This window comes from Lytechinus variegatus, chromosome 7 (assembly GCF_018143015.1).
Source record: "Lytechinus variegatus isolate NC3 chromosome 7, Lvar_3.0, whole genome shotgun sequence".
NCBI lineage: Eukaryota > Metazoa > Echinodermata > Echinoidea > Temnopleuroida > Toxopneustidae > Lytechinus > Lytechinus variegatus.
The window spans coordinates 8,285,108-8,308,461 of NC_054746.1; the positions used below are offsets into that span (position 1 = coordinate 8,285,108).

The window sequence follows — 23,354 nt, forward strand, 5'->3', positions numbered from 1 at the left end:
GGGGACATCTCAATGACTCTTCTGTTTCCCCCCAAAACCGGTTTCAACATGCTGTGCCAGTGTACACATTAGTCAACTTTGAAGTTTGTACTCATTTCAACAAACATTTCCTTTTCTAGGCAGATTGCTTTATTACCCATTCCCCCAATCAAACTTCAAACAATGTTGAACAAACACAATGTCTATGAATAATGGTGTAATTATGCTTTCAGAAAGCAGGAAGTAGAATAAGTTACAGAGTAATTTCGTTTTCTTTCCAAGCTATAATAAAATTAATTATAAATGCCATCAATCACTCAAATAATTAAAATGGCACATGAAAATCAATGGAAGTTTAGAGTGTTTTGAAGTAGCAAATTTGTATAGGAATTCATATTTTAAGGGATCATGTTTTCATTTCATAGTTCATACCGCATCCTGGTACCGGAAATTACATCAGACATGTCTTTAAATTCAATTTGATATATTTAGCTTCAATACTCCAGGCTCTAATTTAGGTACTTTGGCTAAGAGCAAAGAAACCAAGTGAGCAGAATAATTAAATCAAGAATATTTTGTGTTTGATGAAAGCATACATTAGTGCTTGATCAAATTGGAGGAATATTCCATACAGTAACTGTGTTAATGAAATTCCTTCTTTTTTTCAATTTGAGATACCATCTTGGGTAATAAATTTTGAGGCTATCCAGGTGATATTGAAGGTATATTATACATTAGTGCTTGCCTAAATGGAGAGGTATTCCATACAGTAGATGTGTTGATAAAATTTCATTTCATTTTTCTTTCTTTTTGGTTGAGTTTGAGATACCATCTTGGGTAATCAATTTTGAGGTTATACCTGCCAGGTGATATTGATCATGATCTCGTTTGATTCCTAGGTCAATACTTTCAGGATGATACCCAGGCCCAAAGAGACTCTTTTTTTTAAACACTTGATTGCAACAGTCACTTAGAATATATGCTAGTCTCACTGGCAAGACATACTCCTGGGTCCCATAACACAAAGCTTAGCGCTTAATCGTACACTCGATTTCCAAAATTAAAGGTCAAGTCCACCCCAGAAAAATGTTGCTTTGAATATATAAAGAAAAATCAAACTAGCATAATGCTGACAATTTCATCAGAATTGGATGTAAAACAAGAAAGTTATGACATTTTAAAGTTTCACCTATTTTTCACAAAATAGTGATATGCACAATTCAGTGACATGCAAATGAGACAGTCGATGATGTATTTCACTCACTATTTATTTTCTTTTTTATTGTTTGAATTTATACAATATTTCATTTTTTACATATTTGACAATAAGGACCACCTTGAATAAACCATTAGTAATAGTATTAAACTATGCTAATTCCACAAGTTCGGGGAGGTTCAATCGTTGTTTCACTTGACAATGAGGAGAAAATTGGAATATTTCATCTTTCATATAATAAAATACAAAAGAAATAGTAAGTGGATGATGTCATCAATCTTCTTATTTGCATACCGACCAGTATGTGCATATAACTGATTTGTGAAATTAAGCAAAACTTTGAAAGTCATAACTTTCTTATTTTACAACCAATTTTGATGAAATTTTCACTGTTATGCTTGTTGGATTTTTTCTTTTTATTTGAATCAACTTTTTGTTGGGGTGGACTTGTCCTTAAATTGTACATTGCAGTCAATGAAATCAATTGTGAAAAAATGTTCTATGAGGATTGCTAAGGTTTGTGTTACAGGACCCATGCAGACTGACATAAGCAATAAGTTACATGATAATGGCTAGCTGAGCCTATCTCAGAATGGTATGTCAGAGATTGTATGAGAGATATTCCACGAGTTAGGGGCAATATTGCACAAATCAAAGATGAGTGCTACATTGGCCCAATCAAGTGTAATTTTCCTGGTATTCCATGAAAAAGGCCTTCCAATGTAATGACTACCTAAGGCTAAAGCGAATCACTTTTTCACTATCATTTCATATGGTCTCACTTCATACGCTGTGGAAACACCTCTAATATCACTAAAAACATTCTTATTCCTCATTCTTTCTCTCTCTTCTAGATCCTTGAATTATCCATCTATTACATGTAGGCTTCTAATGTGTACTAACAGCATCATCATTATTGTAACATAAGCCATAAAGACAATATATAAACAAACAAGGAAGAATCTTGTTTATAGCTGTAAAAGACTCCCAAGAGAAAGCCAAGAAAGAAGCAAACTTGATCACATAACAAAAAATCCTGCCCTAGTTCTACCAGGTCCCTCTCCCCTTCTGGGTATAACTGCAGACAAGACATAAGTCTACTATCCTCATCATTATGTTACTCAACGTCCGAGCTCTTAACCACCACCCTGGGATGACTACTTGGAAAGAAAATCTCAAGAAGAGAGGGAATCTGAGTTAAAATGATTATATTGTGGAAAATCTGTTTAAAAAACAATAAGAATGACAAAAATCCTCTGCCCAGTAAAAATGAAATACAATATCATATTAAGTGGTTTGAAGTAAAAGAGCTAGGTCTGGAAATCTATATGAAGCGTGAAATAATCACATTTGAAATGTCTAGAAATGGGGAAAAGCCAAGTCTCCTACATTTTTACAATTGCAGTTTAAACTTAAAATGCACTGAAAACATTGATCCCCTTAAGATGATGTACCCTTTTCTTGAAATTCAGAATTCTTGAGAGGTGTGTGTTGGCCCTTTTATTTAGACAAGTTGTTACAAATTATGTAAAATATATATTTGTAGGCCTACATCCTACAAAAGGGCGAAGTCTATGAATGGGTTTAATCCATCATAATACACATATAGATGTACAGACGAAGGCATAGGGCATTAAGGCGCATTACGAGCAACGAAAGAAGACAAAAAAAAATTGCCTTTAATAAACAAAGATGTAGAGAAATATATATATATATATACTTATCATTGTGTAGAGCAGGGACCTTTACATTGCGAGGTGCTTTCTAGTATATATTTGAGAGGATGCTATATGTAGATACAGCGAGAATAAAGCAATGAAATGTAGCCAGGGTTCACTTGATGTACTGAACCCCTGCTGAGTTTCATTGCTTTATTCTCGCTGTATCTACATATAGCATCCCCTTAAAGGTATTGTTTAACTTTGTGAGCAGCCGATTTAAAAAAATCTCAAACCAATATGAAACATGTGTACAAGTGCATGTATAAGAACTAATAAACCCTGTAAACAACCATCATTGAGAATGAAAAGATAAAATTACAAGGCAAACCCCGATTTTGTAAATAGGTGTCTTATAGACGCCTAAATAGTACACATAAGTGTATGGGATGAAATTAAGATGGTGTTTCCGGTCACTTTATTTTTCAATTTTTGAAGCACTAAATAATTATTTTCGAACGCAATTTTTTCTGGGCTTCATTTTTGTAACATATCACAGACACAAGTGACAAGTATGACCTTCTAGCGCAGATTTATTTGAAAGTCAAACCAATGTTAACCAATCACTTTAAATGAGCCTTTTTAAGCCTTTGACGTGCAAAATTAATTGCAATTCTATGGGATTTATGTGTAATATTTAGTGCCAGAGAAAGTAATAAGAGAGTTAGGAATTTTTAAAGTATCTAATATTTGATGTCATACATGAGTACATGTAGTTCCTCCATTTATCATGTAATACAAATTCCATTATTTTCAATGGAACCTGATGGATAAAAAATATTTTACAAGAGGGAGCATAAAATTATGTTTTGATTAAAAATCCCATACAAAGGAATTTTCTTTCAGTTTTTCAAAAAATGGCATTTGTTGGAGCTCCCATCTGTGACGTCACAAAATCAGAGCTTTACTAAGATTCATAACTCAGTTACTATATGACATATTTTCATCACATCTCCATCCAATATTTGGCTATATTTTCCCCACTTTTATCAAAACCAGGGTGAACTTCCCCTTTAATTAGCTGGTATTAAAAAAGGAATCCAGCCTTGATCATAAAATGTTGTGATGGAAAGGAGAAAATAAATAAAACAGAATGGTGAAAATTTGAAAATCGGACAAGCAATAAGAAATTAAGATCCCTAAGACTGTAGATTTCAAAATGGCAACTAGGTAAGTATATTATGAAAGAAGGGCAAGGACAATTTTCCCCCATAGACCATGTACTAAATTATCAGGGATTTGTGGTTTTCTCATAAGTATCCATTCTCCTGGGGCAGCAATCTAAATATAAACCAGGTAGTATACTGTTTTATGTCATCATAAAAGAAAAATATAATTTGAAGTAAAACTTTTGTAACAAAACGTCAATTTGGCCATTTTACGTTTTGGAATATATGAAAGAGTAGTCCCTTGCCTGACATCACTTTGACATCACATATGCGGCCAATTGAAGTCTCCATGGGTATTACCTATTTTCACAACTTCTAAAAATTAATAACTTTCCTATTGTTTGTCCCATATTGTTCAAACTCTCACCTATCAACTAGTCTGAATTTTCTTTTTTCCTCTAAAAACAAGTTTTTAATTCTGTTGGATTGCCCTTTAAAGGACAAGTCCACCCCAACAAAAAATTGATTTGAATAAAAAGAGAAAAATCCAACAAACATAACGCTGCAAAATTTCATCGAAATCGGATGTTAAATAAGAAAGTTATGACATTTGTAAATTTTTCACAAAACAGTTATATGCACATCCTGGTCGGTATGCAAATTGGCAGACTGATGACGTTACCCACTCACTATTTCTTTTGTATTTTATTATATGAAATATTCTTATTTTCTCCTCCTTGTCAAGTGAAACAAAGTTTAATTCCTCCTGAACATGTAGAATTACCATTATTTCAACAGTTTATGGTTAAGTTAAGTTGGTCCTTTCTTGTCAAATCTGTAAAAATTGAATTGTTGTATAATTCAAACAATAAAAAACAAAAGAAATAGTGAGTGATGGACATCATCGACTCTCTCATTTGCATATTGCTGAGTTGTGAATTTAACTGTTTTGTGAAATATAAGCGAAACTTTAAAATGTCATAACTTTCTTATTTTACATCCGATTTCGATGAAATTTGAAGCATATGTTTGTTTGCTTTTTTTCTATTGACTCAAATCAACAATTTTCTGGGGTGGACTTGACCTTTAAGATATATTTACCTGCTGCTCTGTGGTGGTGACTGTGTGGTGGTATCTGTGGGGTTTGTTTTCGTGTGTGAGAAGGAGACATTGACAGGTGAACTTCTTCCTTGATTGCGTCTGAGTTTAATCCTCATGAACTCAATAGCATCCCTGGTTTCCTCAACAAGAAGATCATCACATCTCTGTCAAAAGAAAATACAACTATCATTATCATCATTACTATTATTACTTTCATCATATTTGATTATCATCATCATTAATAGTACATTATTATTACTATTCTTATAAGGAGGAGGAGGAGAAGAAGTAGTAGAAGTAGTAGTACATGTATATTAAAAAAAATATTATTATTAAAAAACACCAATTTAGGCATGACAACTCAGTTGGTATAACAGTCGTCTGGCAATCCGCAGACCAGGGTTAAAATCCTGCTTGGTGCACTCGTGCCCTTTGGTATTAATTCAAGCATCTCTCCTCATTATGAAGTCCCTTGGAGAGGACTTTGAACTGTCAGTCCTATGGTTGGTAAAAAAAAATCACAACCACTGTGACACAGGATGCATTTCACAGTATTGTTCCTTCAATGGAATTTGTGGAGGCTTTACTTGTAAATAACATGAAAATTATGATTTTGAAAGAGATTTCATAATTGTTTTATGAAACAAATTGTGCTATATTAGAAAGCTGTTCAAATCAAGAGAGTAATCAAAAGAAAATGCATTCTCTAATTCACCTTTGACAGATGCTTTGGTATGAAAAAACTGCAGGAAATCTGAAATTAACAGATATTCTTTGAAATTTGAAAGTAGGGTCACTTCCTCTTGAAAAATAACTGTATTTATGCGTAACAATATAAATCTGTACTTCCTTTTATTCTATTATTCAGATTCAACCAGAATGGGGGGGGGGGGGGTAACTCTCTCTCTCTCTCTCTCTCTCTCTATATATATATATGAAAGAGGCTAAAAGCCTTTAATCTCTGGAAGTCAATACTTGTAGCTGTAGCGGAAACATGTGATCACTACTGTGCTGGCGCTATTGCTTTGCCATAATTCCACTTCAAGGTCGAAGTGTGAAAGTGAAATTAAAAATGAAACACTATAACAATACAAAAAAATAGGGCCTACATATTAGTATAAATGTATATACAAATCATGTTTCAGTGTTTTCTATTATTTGTTAGAAATGAATTGATCAGTATCACACTAGAGTATGGCATGTGCTACGTTAAATTAAAAAATATAACTGTATAGATATGGATCTTTGTTACAAAGACCGGCATTGGTTGTAATTAATACCGGCTCGGCCATGCGCTAGATGGAGCTATGAAACGGCGGGAGAAACTAACGGTTATCAAGGTCAAGTAAATTGATCTGATTGGTCAAAGGCAATGCCGCTTCCTGTCTTTCTTTAATTGCTGACCGTCATCACAATTCATCCAGATGCATGTTGTTGTGATATTAGAATCCTCCCACACACTAACCAGTGAGCAACAACTCCCTGCACTAACTATTCCATCTAACCAGGCATAAAGGGTGGATGGGAAATAGGATTGCTATGGAAGCCATCAAATTTCACCACAATACTGTAAATGTCAAGAAAGGTGAAGGTGAAAATCGAGGCTTGAAATTTTCGCCAAATGTCACATAACGAAAGGGATATTGATCTACATGGGCAAGTGCACATTGATAGATCAATGAAGCTTCGGTCACCGTATCAATACATGCATATGACATACAAGATGTAAGGTTCCATTTATGCCATAAAAGGAAATGTTTCGAAATGATTTTCATGTTTCAAATCAATGTCATGAAAATGGCTTTGGCATGAGCCTGAAAAGAGACGAGGGAATAAATCCTTTCTAAATGTCACTGGCGATCAGTGTTGCCAATTTGTAGACTAATGGTAATCCCAGCTGTATTCATTGGCAGGATGAGTGCTCGGACTTTCTACTAGCAACAGTGAGAGATACAGTATATATCTCACAACTGGCATGAAATAATTGAGATATGGCTTTTCTTATATAGTTGAAATTATTACATTATTTATGGAAATTTGACTTGCCAGACATCTTGCATACCTTGAACTAGTACTAATATGAGAAAGGCTTTTTTTATGAAAGGTAATGTGTAAGTCAAATCTGGCAACCATTTCCCAAATAAAAAAAAAGCATCCACATCATTCCCTTTTTTCCCCATTTTTACTGTATTATCATATTTTCTTTTTCTTGAGCCTATGTTTAAATAAATATAGCCTATGTTTAAAGAATATTCATATGCCCTATATATAATTTTGTACAACTACTAGCAATCAGAAGCATTTAATACAATGTAGCTGCTCTCCAGATTATATCAAATAACAAAGCTTTCTTAAACAAGAGGAAAATTTGTTAAATGGTTCTAATACATTCATAACAAATTGTCTAAAAAATCTGTAAGCACTGGAATTGGTAGACTAGCTAAAGCTGGGTTAAAATACACTTGAGTACCTAACAAGGTAAATATATGCACCATATAAATCCTATATTATCAGTATCTGTAAATGCTTGCTGCATCCATTCCTATCTAATGCCCTTTACCCTTCCCCCTACCTTCCCCCATCCTTTACCCCTTATTTACCCACATACCCATATCTCAAGATCACATGCACTATAATAGGATAGATAGATAAATGGATTTAATAAAAACATCATGTCTCGCAGTACAAACTGAAATGAACATGAATAACAGATAAAAACAATTGCCAGACAATAAACAATATACAGTATTAACATAGGAATTTAAAGGTCAAGTCCACCTCTGAAAAATGTTGATTTGAATCAATAGAGAAAAATCAGACAAGCACAACGCTGTAAATTTCATCAAAATCGGATGTAAAATAAGAAAGTTATGACATTTAAAATTTTCGCTTATTTTTAACAAAGTAGTTATATGAACGAGCCAGTTACATCCAAATGAGAGAGTCGATGATGTCACTCACTCACTATTTCTTTTGTTTTTTATTGTTTGATTTATACAATTTTTCAATTTTTACAAATTTGACGATTAGGACCTCTTTGCCTGAAGCACAAAATGTGAAAATAATGGAATTCCACGTGTTTAGTGAGGAATGAAACTTCATTTCACATGACAATGATGAGAAAATAGAAATATTTCATACTTCATATAATAAAATACAAAAGAAATAGTGAGTGAGTGATGTCATCAGTTCCCTCAACGACTGAGATGTGCATATAACTGTTTTTTTATATGAAGCGAAACTTTAAAATGTCATTACTTTCTTATTTTACATCCAATTTTGATGATATTTTCATTGTTATGCTTGTTGAATTTTTCTCTTTTTATTAAAATCAAGTTTTTGTTGGGGTGGACTTGTCCTTTAAATTTCAATTAAAGGGTCACTCTCACAGTGCACTTAATTTCGGCAAGGAGAAATACATATCCAGGCTGGGGTACCTGTAGAAAATTAACTTTGAATATAATCATCCCAAGTGCACCACGAAAATGACCCTGTAAATACTTGACATGAAAAAAAAATACTATGTTCTTACTTGTAAATTAAACTAGATTCGAATCCTATACTATCATTATCTAAATTAACCTGCTAACTACATCCATTTCTCTCTAATGCCCGGCTTTACCACCCCTTACTTCACCCATCCCTCCATCATTTACCCCTTCCCCCCCATCCTTTACCCCTTTTTATACCCACATACCCATGGCTCAAGATCACATGCTCCTCCTTGAGCTTGAACATACACCCCATAACTGTGCCAACATGATTATGAGATCTGATGAGGGGTGTGAAAGAGTTTCTCTACTTTATCTCTCCAAGCCACACAACTAACCTACATATACAGACAGAATACGGCTTAGAGGATCTGCGAAGGATGATATCCACAAGCCACAAGTGAGAATAAGTACGGCCCTCGTTGGCGACAGTGTGGGGGAGAAGATTATCTTTCATTTTCAACGGTTTCCAAACCTGAATATCCAAATACAGATTATCCTAATTCCTAAACCTATCCTGAAATAATCGATAGGTAGTGGAATTGTATTCAAAATGAAAAATACATGATCCTTGCTTGGGTTTTAAGCTAGAGGATGATTCCAAAGGCATATAAGAGGAATCAACTGTAATTCAGATAATAGCTTTTTCATGTTTTTATTTAAGACAGAATGTATTACAGAACCAAACTTATGTAAAAAAATAATATCTAGATTTAATGGGTTCTTAAGAACATTATTATTGAAAGTGCAGAAAAGTAAGCTTCTATTATCCCTTGCTTGATTCTGTCTACAATTTCGCATTATGTTTATAAGAAGTGAGAGTTGAAAAACCTTTACTCTGTCCTTTTTGAGAAATAACTTTGGAATTTGCCACAAAAATAAGTAGTAATGTATACCTTTTTTTTAACGGTGGTATACTGCATCAAGTGACATTACTCAATACTAAAATCCATATTTAAAAATCTGCCCAGATAAAACAGATTGAAATCAATAAACGACGGAATCAAGATTATATTTTGGGAGTGTCCAGACCTAGTTTCATTAATCAATATATTTCAACTGAGAGAGAAAGGACATCCAAGTTCCAGGAGAAAGCACAATCAGCACAGGTAATACATGAGGGTGATGGGACGATTCCTTCACCCCCATCACAGCCCAAACTGCCTGTAAAACTGCACAAATAGATTGCTTTTGGGCAACTATATTTTCAAGTCACCACAAGATAGACCATGAACTAACAATATCTAATATTATTCAGAAAAATTGTTATATTATATAAAGCAGAATATGTTTATTAACTGCATAGTTGCTCAATGTGAAAAAAGGGAGCCCTCCATACGAATGAAAAGCCCCCCCCCAAAAAAAAATTAAATAAATAAAACAATAATAGTAATAATAAATATAAAAATAATAAATGAATAAATAAAAAAAAATAAAAATAAAATAAAATAAAAAAATAAAAACCATCACCCCAATATAAAAAAAACAAATTATTTCCTACACTGGTACGTAAGTATATACATACCCCTTTGAATCCTGTATTGATGCTAGCCTCCACCACAGCCAGAGCTTCTTTAATTTGTTTGGCCTGGATGTCTAGACTTCTTTCAAGGAGGTTCCATTCTCTGACCATTGCCTCCAGTCTTGGACCAAGACTAGATGCTAGGCTCGGAGACTGTTCTATGATGTCCTGGCCCTGTAACACCACTCGTTCGGTCTGGTTCTGGTGGGTTTGTACCTCAAGGGAAAATGCCTGAAAGATCAACAGAAGAACAACAACTTATTATTCAAAGACAATTCAGAAAAGTTCAAAGTTCGCTTGCCGCCTTATTTCTCTAGTTCTCTCTTTCACTCTTTCTCTGTTCTGTCAAAAGCTGACATAAGGTACACAAATACACATACATTCCAAATTCACATTCAAGGTTACAATTCATTCAATGCTACAAAGTTACAAATGAGATCTTTGACCTAAAGCAGTTCAAGGTTACCATAGCGACATTTGCGATGCCCGCTTAAAAACAGACTTCAATGGAATACAATCAAGTTAGTTACCAATATGACCTTTGACATGTAGTTCTTCTGACTAGCAAGGCCTCTTTCAATGCACGTATTGTCTTTGTACATGGAGTACAGTGGAATATGAGCTTCTATGATATTCTGCATTTATCTCTCATGTGAACCATTCAAAACAATAAAAGATCATGACACCTACTGTACAATGTCATAGTAAAGCATGTCCCTTTTTAAAGCCTGTGTATAGCTTTGGTAAAGGGTCAATAATGTGATTGATAATCGAATTTCATCTAATATGACAGTCTTACTGAAGCGTAGAGACCGTTAGATATTTTTCCAACTGCACTTCTCTGAGAAAATTTCAAATATTCAAATCTTGGATACATAGCGCCCTCTCTCGGCAATGCTTGTTTTAAATTAAAAAAATGGGCATTCAAGCACTATCTTATAACTTTAGTGATTAGATATCCAAAAGTTACAGACAAAGAACATATCTTGAAAGTTTCAGCCCATTCCATGATTTGGAATAGGATTTAATTGAAAGACAAAAACACACAGATATTTTAATTTGATTGGGTGACCTGATCAAGTTAAATTTCCATGTAAAATCGCAAAATTTATCCTGTAAAACACATTTTCATTTCATATCCTCCACATAATAACTGTTATAGGGCATATCCATTCATAATAGCTAGCAATGAATTGGAATAGTGATAGGTGCATTTTTGCGGATTTACCAAAACTATACACAAGCTTTAATGTTAATGTTAAAAACATTTTCATATCTTCTTTGGATCAATGTACAAAAACAACTTACCGGTACTTCAATGAAATGCTATGCACAATGTTTTTTTTTTGGGGGGGGGAGCAAACATATCTTTTTTGTTGAAGACATAATGGCCAATATTCTCAAAAGAGGTTTCAATTGTACCATGGCACAAAAACCATAGACTATGCAGATTTATTTCATTAGCACGATTCATTTTAAGCTCACTTTGCTGAAAGCGCACATTTAATTGGATTTACCTTTGTGTACGCGATGAAATAAGCATACATGATTTGTCTATTTAAAATGAAGGTACTCCCTCATTGGTGATGGTGCTGCAGCCTGTGATTTAAATATCTGCATAGTCCATGGTTTTGTACCACGGTACAATTGAAACCTCTTGAGAATACAGGCCAATATGTTAATGTTAAAAACATTTTCATATCTTCTTTGGATCAATGTACAAAAACAACTTTTACTTCAATAAAATGCTATGCACATTTTTTTTTGGGGGGGGGGAAGGGGAGAAAAAATATCTTTTTGTTGAAGACACAATATGAAAGTGAGTTAGTAACTGAGCTGATTATGGAGGAATTTTGTGTTTACTTTCATTTTTATTTCTATACACATGTAAAAACCCACTTTGAAAGACTGGGGAGGGGGAGCCCCTGTTATATACTACCATGACTCATGAGTTTGTATAAGAATTTGAAACGGACAATTTGTCAGACATGTTCGAACTTTATGAATTAGCCTAGCATTCAAAAGTAATCAACAAAATGAAGGCAATGTCACCATAAACATGTGTTACAGATAAGGACGGTCAACTATTCGCACTTGCTCAATTGCCTTTAAAGTCTGAGCTCAATATCTAATTCCTATATCTAATTACAAATTGTCCTAATCTGGATGGCCAGTGGCATTGGGCATGTTGGGTGTTGGTCAGTGCATGTGGGATTATACAAGGAAAATGTGTCAGTCCACGATTCATCCATACATGTACGTACATGTACATGTACTTCAATAGAGACTGAGTATATCTTAATTCTTTTTACACTGAATCATGTCTAGTCACTGCACTGGATATGATTAATTACAAAACAGTTGCCATGGTGAAAGAGATAATTGGCCAGACAAGATGGAGATTAATTAACACCTGTTTCTGAACAAGGACTGAATACATTTACAGACTGATTCAACAATATGCTTCAACTGATACAAGTGCGCCCCTATACACATACAATACAATATTGCAATTTTGCAGGATATCATTATTGCAGTATTTACATCAAGCATGTTGACTATGGATCAATTTGCATATGAAATATGGAAACACATTTTACTTCTAAGCTTGATATTATTATAGATAAATGAAGAAATACATGTGCCTGCATGTATGTATAAAACAAGAGCAAATTATTTATATGAAAATTGCAATTACCAATAATTTTAAGTGTGTTACTAATATACATTTTCTTTCGTAAAGGTAAAGGTTACATATCTCAATGGCATTTTGCTCTCAAACTACACATAATGAGGCCTCCCGGGAATGGCACTGACGTACATGTAAAATTTACACAGATGAAGTTTAAAAAAAAAGGAATAAGAGTTCTTTCCTTAGCAACAGGAAAGAGGTTGGTGTACTACTTAATCGTTTTACCTCCCTTTTCCTAAATGAGATTTGCTTTTCTCATCAATAGATCTGAGCAAATTGACTAAACCTCAGTCAATTGAGTGCTTATAAATTTACTAAGCTTCAGGTGTGCTGAAATGCCATGAACTCCTAGAAATCAATCTTGTGAGGAAGTTCAATAAAACATCACACAAGAACATTTATTTCTGAAGATTTCATATTATTTCTGCTTCCCCCCCCCTTGTCCTTCATTCATATTCCTTCCCTGTTTTCTTGGATCTTAAAATCATTGATTTTCCTTCAACTGTTTCTTGAAAGGGGAAGTTCACCATGGCGATAGGTTGGCTTCCATGAAAGCAGAAAGAAAATATCGTGAACACGCAGATGAACGTACGTATTAAACTCAGGGAGTTATAAATGTTTGATGTTTGAATTTTTAATTTGTGACATCACAGTCACAGACAAGCATCTCCTCCACACATTGTTTGACATGAATTCCAAAAAATGCAATTTTATCAGTTTAATTCTGAAAGTGATACGAGTTGGGTTTTTTTGTGTGAATAAAACCAGATATGTCATCAGATACATCATTTCATACCACCTTCTATAACAAAAATGTTTGTAGTCATCATTATCGATAAAAAAATGAATTGATAGAATTTACATTACATGAAATAAATGTGGAAGCTGCTTGCATATGATACCACAAATTTCGACTGTTCAGAACTTACTCAAAATAATTCTTTATCAAACCTTCAGCAAAATTTTTCTCTAAATTTTTCTACTTTTATTGGAACCAACTACTGTCAGGGCAATCTTCAACTTTAAGGATACAAGTAAGCAGTACAGTAATGAAAAGAGAATACTGCCGAGTCACTGGAGGATTCGGGGGGGGGGGGGGCATAGCCGGCCAGTGACCCCTCCCTTTTGAGAAGCAAAATTTAAAACAGAAGTGTGCCCCCCTCCTTTGAAAGGAAAGTGAGGACCTTTTTTTTTGTCTTCTGCTTGTCATGTTTTCCTCAGAAAAATGTGCCTCCCCTTTTGGAAAATCCTGGATCTGCCCCTGGCCCGAATAGTCCACACCATAACATCAGCCAAGGAAGTGAAATACTTCTTCTTCTAAGGTGATGAAATCAGTTTCCTGGCCATAAATGTGCTTGCAATGAGTCATAAAAGACAAAAAAAATAATTGCTCATTTTGGGGGGCTACTTTTCTGTCTTTTTCACAACCTACATGTACTGCCTAAATCTGCGATATTAGATAAGTCATAACATAGCAGTTGATGGCAATTTTCCAGGGCTTTTTAAACAAAAATTGGGGGCTGTTTCAGGCATTTTGGGGGAGAAATGATTCTGAGCCCTCTTATAATTTTTTTCTCCGAGTCATTCTATAAACGGCAATAAAACTGCATTTAAAAAGGGTTGTCTAAAGAAATAAGAACAACACAATTACAAATAATGGCCTCAATGTCTCTATGACCAGCCTTGGGTATTTTCTGTTCCCTTTTGAAATACATACCTGATTTATACCTGAGAAAGTAAGTAAACAAAACTTCCTCAATTCTTTGTAATCATTTTCAATCATTGAATCATAAAATGATGAATATCAGATAATTTTTAAAATGGATTGGGGTTAATACCATTATCATCCAAAAAACTACAGATCATGGAAATAATTACATGGGGACTACATGTATGGGCAATTTCATCCGTGAAATGCTCAAAAAGCCCTGGAAAATTATCATCACAAAAATCTCAGAAAATTCCCATTCACTTTATTGTTAAAGCTTACCAAATGTTGTAGATTTAGGCAGTAGCTTGAGAAAAGTAGCCTAAAAATACATTTTATTAATCACTTAGTTTTTTTTGCCTGGTACAAATGTTTATGATTGACTTCTATATGTACATGAATATACATGCACTGTGCTCTGTAAATAAATTGGTCGATACAAATATGGATTGATCGACCGGTTCACCGTTATGAATGAGTTTTTGTTTCAATAGGGAGCAATTAGCAATTTACTGACATCTTGAAATTATCACTCCTATTAGCAAGCCCATTCAGGTGGTGACTCAACGCACTAGCTTCATACATCAGTCTGCAGTCACTCATTATTCACTGTAATGGAATCGGAAGTGTGTGTAGTCTTGACTCAAAGACTGAATGCTATCACGAAACTGATCATTTAGATATTCTACTGACTCAGATTCTAGGAGAAGATACAATCTGAAACCATACTGATTAATGTTCAAGCCTATTTTGATTTTAGGTACATCCATCCCTAAGTAGGTGTTATTCCCACCCATTACAGGCTTATATGAATGTGTATGCCCTATAACAGGTATGATGTGGATGATTGTAGAAGACATAAAAATGTATTTCATTCGTGATCTTTTTTATTGGTTGCCTGATCAAAAAAATAAAAATATGTATATGAATTTCTAGAGTTTTATTTCATCCCAAGCATATAGTGGTCTGAAAAATTCAGGATATATAATCTTTGCCTGCAATTTTCTGATAACCAATGAATAATGTCAATATTTTATAGCATTCAAAACTCAAATTGCCATTTTTAAAAAGAAAAATAAGAGCATTCCTGGAAGAATCAGCCCTTGAGAAATATTCTACAGCCACTGCTTGTACACTTGTATACAGATTGGTATGTAACTTGATTTTTTTGTATGTAATTCACATTTTTTTTACCATAATACTGTACTTAAGCTTTAGACAAGCTTTTACAAATCACAGTAGGCCTGACACTGAATGAACAACTTACAATGCTCAAGCTATTTACATTCCAATGGTCCTGTGTTCCATAAAGTTTAACAAAATCAAGCCTGGAATGGGACTTTTAGTATCAATAAATCCCTGAAAATGGGATCTAGCTTTGTCTAAAACACACTATTCGATACAACTGCAGAGCAACTGAAGCATAGAGACTAATACGTGTAGTCATCAAGCCAATTGCGATCCGTTGAGCCTGTATTGCACGCATGACTATGCTCTCGCTAGTCGGCGATCATCAACGCTTAACGAGAGGGACAGTATGGGGGAAAAGCTATTAGATTAGAGATGCCGACAACACGTGTGAGGCTACGTCATACAGAAATGGCTAGCGTCATCAGAATACAGCATTTAATAGTTGAGGATTATGACCAATTTCATTGGAACACATGACTCTGCATGATATCAATATGTATATACATGTATGTAGAGTCAAAATTACAATAAATACTGGACAGTGTATATCATGCTGGGACGAAAATGACTATCAGATTAATTTCATTCATCCTATTGATTCAACAAATTTATTATGCTACACTTGGATAATATCTTTTTTAAGTGTACAGTTTGCACCATAAGTTGTAATATTTGTAAATTAATGTACATGTGGTCCAAGTAAACAAACATAGACAATTTTACATATGAAGCATCGCCCCCCCCAAAAAAAAAAAAAATCATTGATAATAATAAAAGTGATAAATAAATTAAACTTTAACAAAAAAAGTTCAAAATAATAACTAAACATGATGTGAAGTTTTTACCATGTAAACAGTTTGATATATATCAGACTGAAATATATACCAATCCATTAAGCTTTCCTTTCACAATAGGTTGGATCCAAGAGCAAATAGGAATTCAAATTAAAATGACCATTGGTTTTGAATAACAAAACTATTCATACCAAACAATGGGTATAAGTGCTTTTCATCCTTGATGTTTAAATGAATACAGTGGCTCGTTCATTTGAATGGAATCGAATCTCATTAAAAATTCATATGGATAACGTACAAAATATAACTGTCAAAAGAATTTAATTGCAATGATAAATTTCATCCTTTGTAGTGAATCATAGGAATTGAATGACTTCACAGCAAGAATTTTGTGAATATATTTTTTTTGGACTTTGGTCTGAGGGATAAAAGTCATTGTAAAATAAAACGGAATGAAAATGCCCTTTTTTATAGGCCTATAGTGAAAAGGAAAATAACTTTTTAAAGCTACATAGCCAAAGACAAATACCTATTTTATTTCACATTAAATTCCAAAATTTGTTCCATTTTATGGATAACTTTCATTCAATCTAATAGGAAGAATCAATAATGATGAATTTTATTTTGAATTTAATTTACATGGAAGATGTGTTGGGGATGGGGGAAATTGCCATAAAATAAATTGAATTTGATGTATAAATCAGTCTAGATATTGGTACTGATACAATCTCAATGACCTTAATAGAGAATTTTATAATCAAAATTAATTTTTCTTCATTCTTATTCTTCTCTGGGTTTATTACCCAACAGCCCAACTGATGGCTTGAAGAGAGAATATACTCTTTAGTCTTTGCTTTGCTTTATATTTGAAGTAAGTTTTGCTAGAGGGTTCGGGTGGTTTTTATTTCGATGGTTGGGAGTCTGATGAAATGTGATGAAAAAAGTACATAATTTTAATCAAAGACTTGTACAGGCCTTAACATGATGATCAAATATTCCAATGAATCAAGATATGTCAAGGATACTTGATTCACTACATGTACATCCCTTTAACAAAATAACTATTTAAAGGGCATGTCCACCCCAGCAAAAAGGTTTATTTGAATGGATAGGATGGGATGCGGATTCCTCCATACCCCCTTCAAACTTTGTTTCTAAACTAAAAGGGCACTTTTGCAACCCCAGAGAGCAATTCTAACACTTATGGAGGCAGATAGCCCTTCATTCCCAAGTAATATTACTCACCAAATGTCTCTCCAGTTGTACCCTGATGCTGGGGATACCGTGGGATGGTGCTTGCCAACATTCTGTAAACTCTACTGCCTCTTTCAGCCATGTTGTTACTTGATCAAGTTCATCATTAAATACCTGCATTGAAACGATTACAGAAAACATCGAGAAAGTTAAAATAGAAAGAGGGCTAAAATGAAAGTGTATCAGTGTATATTGAAGTGAGATTGTATACAGTTTGTCCATAAAACACATCTATGTTAATCTATGTTATAAGCCAGGCAAGCAAAATACTTTACCACACACATTTACAAGAATGGTATATTTGGTATAAGTATGGCATTCAAATTACATACTAATGCAAAATTATATTAAAGCGAAAAAAAACACACTTCCAATGCAAATAGGCCTGATTATTTGTTGATAGGTATCAACTGAAAATATATTTCTTTTCATAAAAATTGAATAAAGATTCTGAACAAATTATGGTAGTTTTAAGTATGTGAAGACTGCTAATTTCTTGTTGAAATAAAAGGGATTTGATTTTCATAGTTTATATCAAGGGTCAAAATTTTGTGGTCACTGGAATTATCATTAAAATGAAGAATATAGGTTTATTTTGAATTTGTAAATATAGATTTTATTCACATTAGTCCTGTTGTCGATAGGCCTCATATCGACATTTATGTTGGCATACGAAGGATTTTCAATGTTTCCGACATGTCGACATGCACGCACCCACATCGACATGCAAACATAAAATAAAAAGGGGTCTAGCCTAAAGTCACGAGTATAAAGCTTAGCTGAAAAGTTAGAAGCTTTTATCCACAGTAAGTGGCGCGATTAAAAGGTTTATTCAGCTATAAAGCGGCACATTAAATGAAAAAAGAATACCTGCGAGCTGCGCGGCAGCAGAAATACGTCAGTGCCTGAGTGTGGGCCGGCCTGCCCGATCGAGCTGCCCCCCGACGATCGCTCTAGATCTAGCTAGCGTATAGCGAGCGTAGCGTAGTAGCAGTAGTTGTGACCGCCGCAATTGAGCGCTTATTTCAAATCACGAAGTCACAGAAAACTTCCCTTCCTTCGTTTGGAGATCGTTGCACGGATCGCCGCGGAAGTGATACTGAAATTATCGGTCGATTTTCATTATTTTTTACTGTCAATTTGAGGAGCTTGCGTTTGCAGCACATGTGTACCAGCGTATAATACGCAATGATCACTATTGTAATTGGTGATTCTCAAATTGGCTCCGAGTGTTATTGCGCAATGCTTTCGAGACCGGATCGTGGTACAAAACTTGATTCTCCAGAAAAAGATGTGGATTAAATCAGTGATTTTGAAAGTGAATTCACTCTAGCTTAGTGAAAATATGTTTTCCCGAACTGAGCCTGTATTATATAGATCTAGTGTGGGGATATCACTCGTGTCAAGAATACATTTGATTGAGTGTTATGTTCCACGATCGAATGATTTTTTTTGTTAGGGAGCCTAGGCTAAATTACGGTCCCTTTTTTCATGTCGACATTGTCGATGTGGGGATTAAGTTTTAAGCGACATGTCGACATGGATTTTTATTCCCAACAACAGCACTAATTCACATGCATATTTCTGCGTCTTACTGTATTTATATTTTCCTAAACGATCAAGTGATGATATTCTTGCAAGTCTATAAAGATCAAAAGCATTGTATCAACTGATCTAAAAAAAATCCTCATCCAATAAGAGTAAAACAAAAATTTGATACAAATATAATGCAACACAGCTCCAATTGGGTACTGATATGATTGGTCAGAAAAATTCTTAGAAGTTGCATGTACTGTGTTAGAAACAATATGAAGTGGCACATTTAGGAAACTAACACGAGCCTGAAAGCTTTTGCTGGAATTGAAGAAACTTGTGCAATACATTAATCATTATCTCCTCTTTCCAAAATCTGGAAATAAAGTAATTGGCCCGAATTTACAAAGGTGGTTTTTAAAACCATCGGTTGAAGCCATGGTTTATGCAGATTTCCTGTATAAATTACGATCATTAATAGCTTGGTCACAATTGCTCTACGGCGGCCGTACGGTGAGTCGAAAACAGTCGTATATCAATTTCGATTCAAATCACCTTTATGTAGTTGGACAAAAAAACGTTAAAAACGGCTGTTTTCGACTCGCCGTACGGCCGCCGTAGAACAAATGTGACCATGGTATTACCGCGTATATTAAAAATTCCAGTGCTGATGCATGCTTTTGTCACAGAGCGCCAAATTGATGTCGTTATCCATGCTTTTTTATTCATGAGTCCACTCTTTAAACAGTGGACTCATGAATAAAATTGCATATTTAACATGGCAACATTTGTCAATTTGGTGCACTGCGACAAAAATGAGCATCAGCATTGGACATTTTTTAATATTATACAGTAAATAAGCGCAATACAAGAAATCTAAATAAACCACAGGGTTAACCAATGGTTTTAAAAACCACTTCTGTAAATTTGGGCCATAAAGCCTTTTTACTTGCTACACTATGTAATAAAAAAAAAAAACTAGAAGCCATCCAAGCTGATTAGTACCTTCCAATATTTATCCAACACTAAACTCAAACATTCATTCATATCTTCTTCTGTGTGCCTATTCATGGTTTCTCTTCTCTCAATCTTAAACTCCTTCCTTGGTTTTCAGCACAAAATATAGAATGTATAATCCTCATAACTCCTTGATAATGTTCACCTTCGAACACGTAAAATCCTTAAGATCTTCCCAGATTGAGCAGTCCTAACTGCACTGATGGCCAGAACAAACTTTTACAAAGTACTTAGACTGAGCACAACTCTCCCAGAGTAACACAACTTGTCGTCTGGCCTGATACTCTGTCACAGTTTCACTTTGCATACATGTCCACACATTTCATTGACTAGCACTACAGCAAAGCCCTATCCTATACATTCCGTGGGAAATCGTCTAGCACTAGCACACGGATCATGAAGAAATACAAGCCTGCTTTAGCCAGTCGAAGGGAAGCGGTGAGGTTCCCCTCATCCTTAGTCCCTCATACCCTAATGTAGGGGGACATCAGGTTTTAAGCAATAATTGCTATATCCTTTAACTAAAATAAAGTTTTTTGGGGGGCAGGAGACATCGGCTCTTCAGGAAGTGCTGCTGGATAGACATAGTCGTGTGTTATCTATCATTGGTATTAAGACACTTGACATATGGGTCTTTGTAGATTGTTTGATTGGACAGAACGACATCTGTGTCTTCCCGGCAGGATATTAATGGTCCCAGCAAGGCGCACTGTTTGGATCTGAGGTGAATGGATGTTATCATAAGATCTTCTGTTTCACGCTCACCATGGTTCAAATATTAATAAGCATGCTCAGGCTATCAGCAGGAGACACAAAACTACTTCTTTGGTCAGTTCTCCGATACAGAAATGGCAGGGCAATCATGATCAATCTTTTAAAGAAAAGATCCCTCTCATCTTAAATGAGAAAAGAGGTCTTGTCAATACTGGTTTTGTTTCTGTTGGAATAAAGATCTATCTTTAGATAATTGCCACTGTTCATAACTGAAATGCAGGCCTAAGAAAAAGGAGCATGGAAACCAACCTTTGCAAATTTAAATTTTCATTCCTAATTTTTGGGAAGGAGCATTTTTTTTTCAAATGATATTGCAACTTTAAACTCTCTTTATTTCTACCATAGTTTCATATCAATTTGACGTTACTGGTATTAGTTATCAAATCATCATCAAGAAAATATGTGACCCACTCACCTTCCACACATTGCGGTTTACATTGTTTGGAATTTTTGGGTAACCTTGGCAACTGCTACTGCTCCCTGTCCCACTTGATTTGGAGGATGGGGAAGAAGTTGACCTCTTGTGGTTGAACCAAGAATGACCTTTACCCTGCTTGGCCTGTTCCATTTCTCTGGAAGGGGTGTCTCCTTTCTTTTTCTTCTTTCTCGTCAGTCTGGGAGATGAAGACTTCTGCTGCTTGGATCCGTTCTTTTGGGAAGAAGGCGAGAGGAAGGTTTGCCAGAAATCCATTGAGGCAAACATCTTTGCATTTTCTGGTGGTGTAGCTTCTTAAGATGATGAATCACTGTGCTGATGGTGTAATGTAGTCTGGAAGATGTGTATGAAATACTCTATGATCAAAATTAAATCAAGATCTGCAAAAGAAGAGAGGAAATGCAGTAGAAATAAGTTAAATGAAAGAATGAAAAAAAATTCAGTTTAAAGAAAACCAAAACCCAAGAAGAGAAGTAATCTTATTGGAAAGAGTAAAATGAGAGGAACATTTAAAAAAAAAGTTCATCAAAATCGGTTAAGAAATAAGCAAGTTATGGGAATTTGAAAACTCTTGTACTTTTTTTATGGGCATCCTAAAATTGGCAAACATGCTTTAAAATGGCTGATTTTGTGGACACTCTCCATTTCTTTTGTACACAAATTTTCAGATTTTCCTCATTATCTTTCAAATTGCATCTTGCCTCCTTCTGAGCACAACATATGTCATGGGAAAATATAATCCACACCATATATGTCAATGTCAGGAGGAGATAATGTAAAATATGTAAAATAAAGGGGAAAATCTGAAAATATGTGTACAAAACAAATGGAGAGTTGTCCACAAAATCAGCCATTTTGAAGCACGTTTGCCAATTTGAGGATCCACATAGTAAGTACAACATGACTTTTCAATCGTCCATAACTTGCTTATTTCTAGTACTACTTATTTCATAACCGATTCTGATGAAACTTTTTTTGAATTGTTCCTCTCATTTACTCTTTCCAATAAGATTGCTTCTCTTCTTGGGATTTGGTTTCCTTTAATAGACAAAACTAGGCCTAATTGAAAGTTTGTACTATAAATCAGGCTGAGGATAATATGATTTGCATAGATAAAGAAAAATCAGACAAACAAAACACTGAAAATTTGATCAAAATCAGACAAGGAATAACAAAGTTATGACATTTTAAATTTTTGCATTTAATATTCTGGTAAAATTGTTCTAGGCTTGTCTTCATGAAAGTTCAATGAGTAAAATTGATGATGTCATATCCACATATCTAAATGCATTAGATATTCATTGCTGCAACTTATTTCATTTTAAGGGAGACATATCATTCACACATGTATGAAATAATGAAACAATTATGATTTCAAGCAATAACATAAGAAAAGGGATGGTGGGGATGTGACATCATCAGCCCACTTTAATAATGAATATTCATGACGATGTGCATATATCAGTTTTCACAAAATATTGCTTAACTTTAAAATTCAGTAGCTTTGCTATTTGTCATTAGATTTTGATGAAATTTTCAGCATTTTGCTCTGTGAATTTTACTCTATCTATTTAAATATAGATATTTTCAGCCCAAACATCCCTTGAAGTTCTTGCTTTGATGATTGATCTAGCCAGGGGAATGAAGGAATCAAAATAACGATGCATTGTCACCAACTCTATCCATAATATACCATAATATCATTCAGTGCTTAAATCCACTTTTTGTGATGGCAAAAGTATAGTGTACTACAATATACATGTAGGCATACATCAAATGATAGCAGCAAACCACAGTATTACACAGGAATATATGTCCA

The 23,354-nt window shown here is 34.4% G+C and overlaps 1 protein-coding gene across 3 annotated transcripts in view; it reads right to left on the reverse strand.

The window, feature by feature from the left end:
* The window catches only part of LOC121418356, a 44,962-nt gene extending 23,053 nt beyond the window's left edge, over positions 1 to 21,909 (reverse strand). For 2 of the 3 annotated variants that reach the window (XM_041612177.1, XM_041612176.1), the window contains exons 1-4: positions 21,515 to 21,909; positions 17,767 to 17,889; positions 10,140 to 10,367; positions 5,124 to 5,287 (exon numbers count right to left, since the gene is read on the reverse strand). In XM_041612177.1, coding sequence (XP_041468111.1) covers positions 5,124 to 5,287; positions 10,140 to 10,367; positions 17,767 to 17,889; positions 21,515 to 21,802 — 803 coding nt within the window. In that variant the 5' untranslated portion in view covers positions 21,803 to 21,909. Of the gene's footprint in view, positions 1 to 5,123; positions 5,288 to 10,139; positions 10,368 to 17,766; positions 17,890 to 20,313; positions 20,827 to 21,514 lie in introns of those variants that run through there. The other variant, XM_041612178.1, reaches the window with a different exon arrangement.
* Positions 21,910 to 23,354: the final 1,445 nt, after the last annotated feature.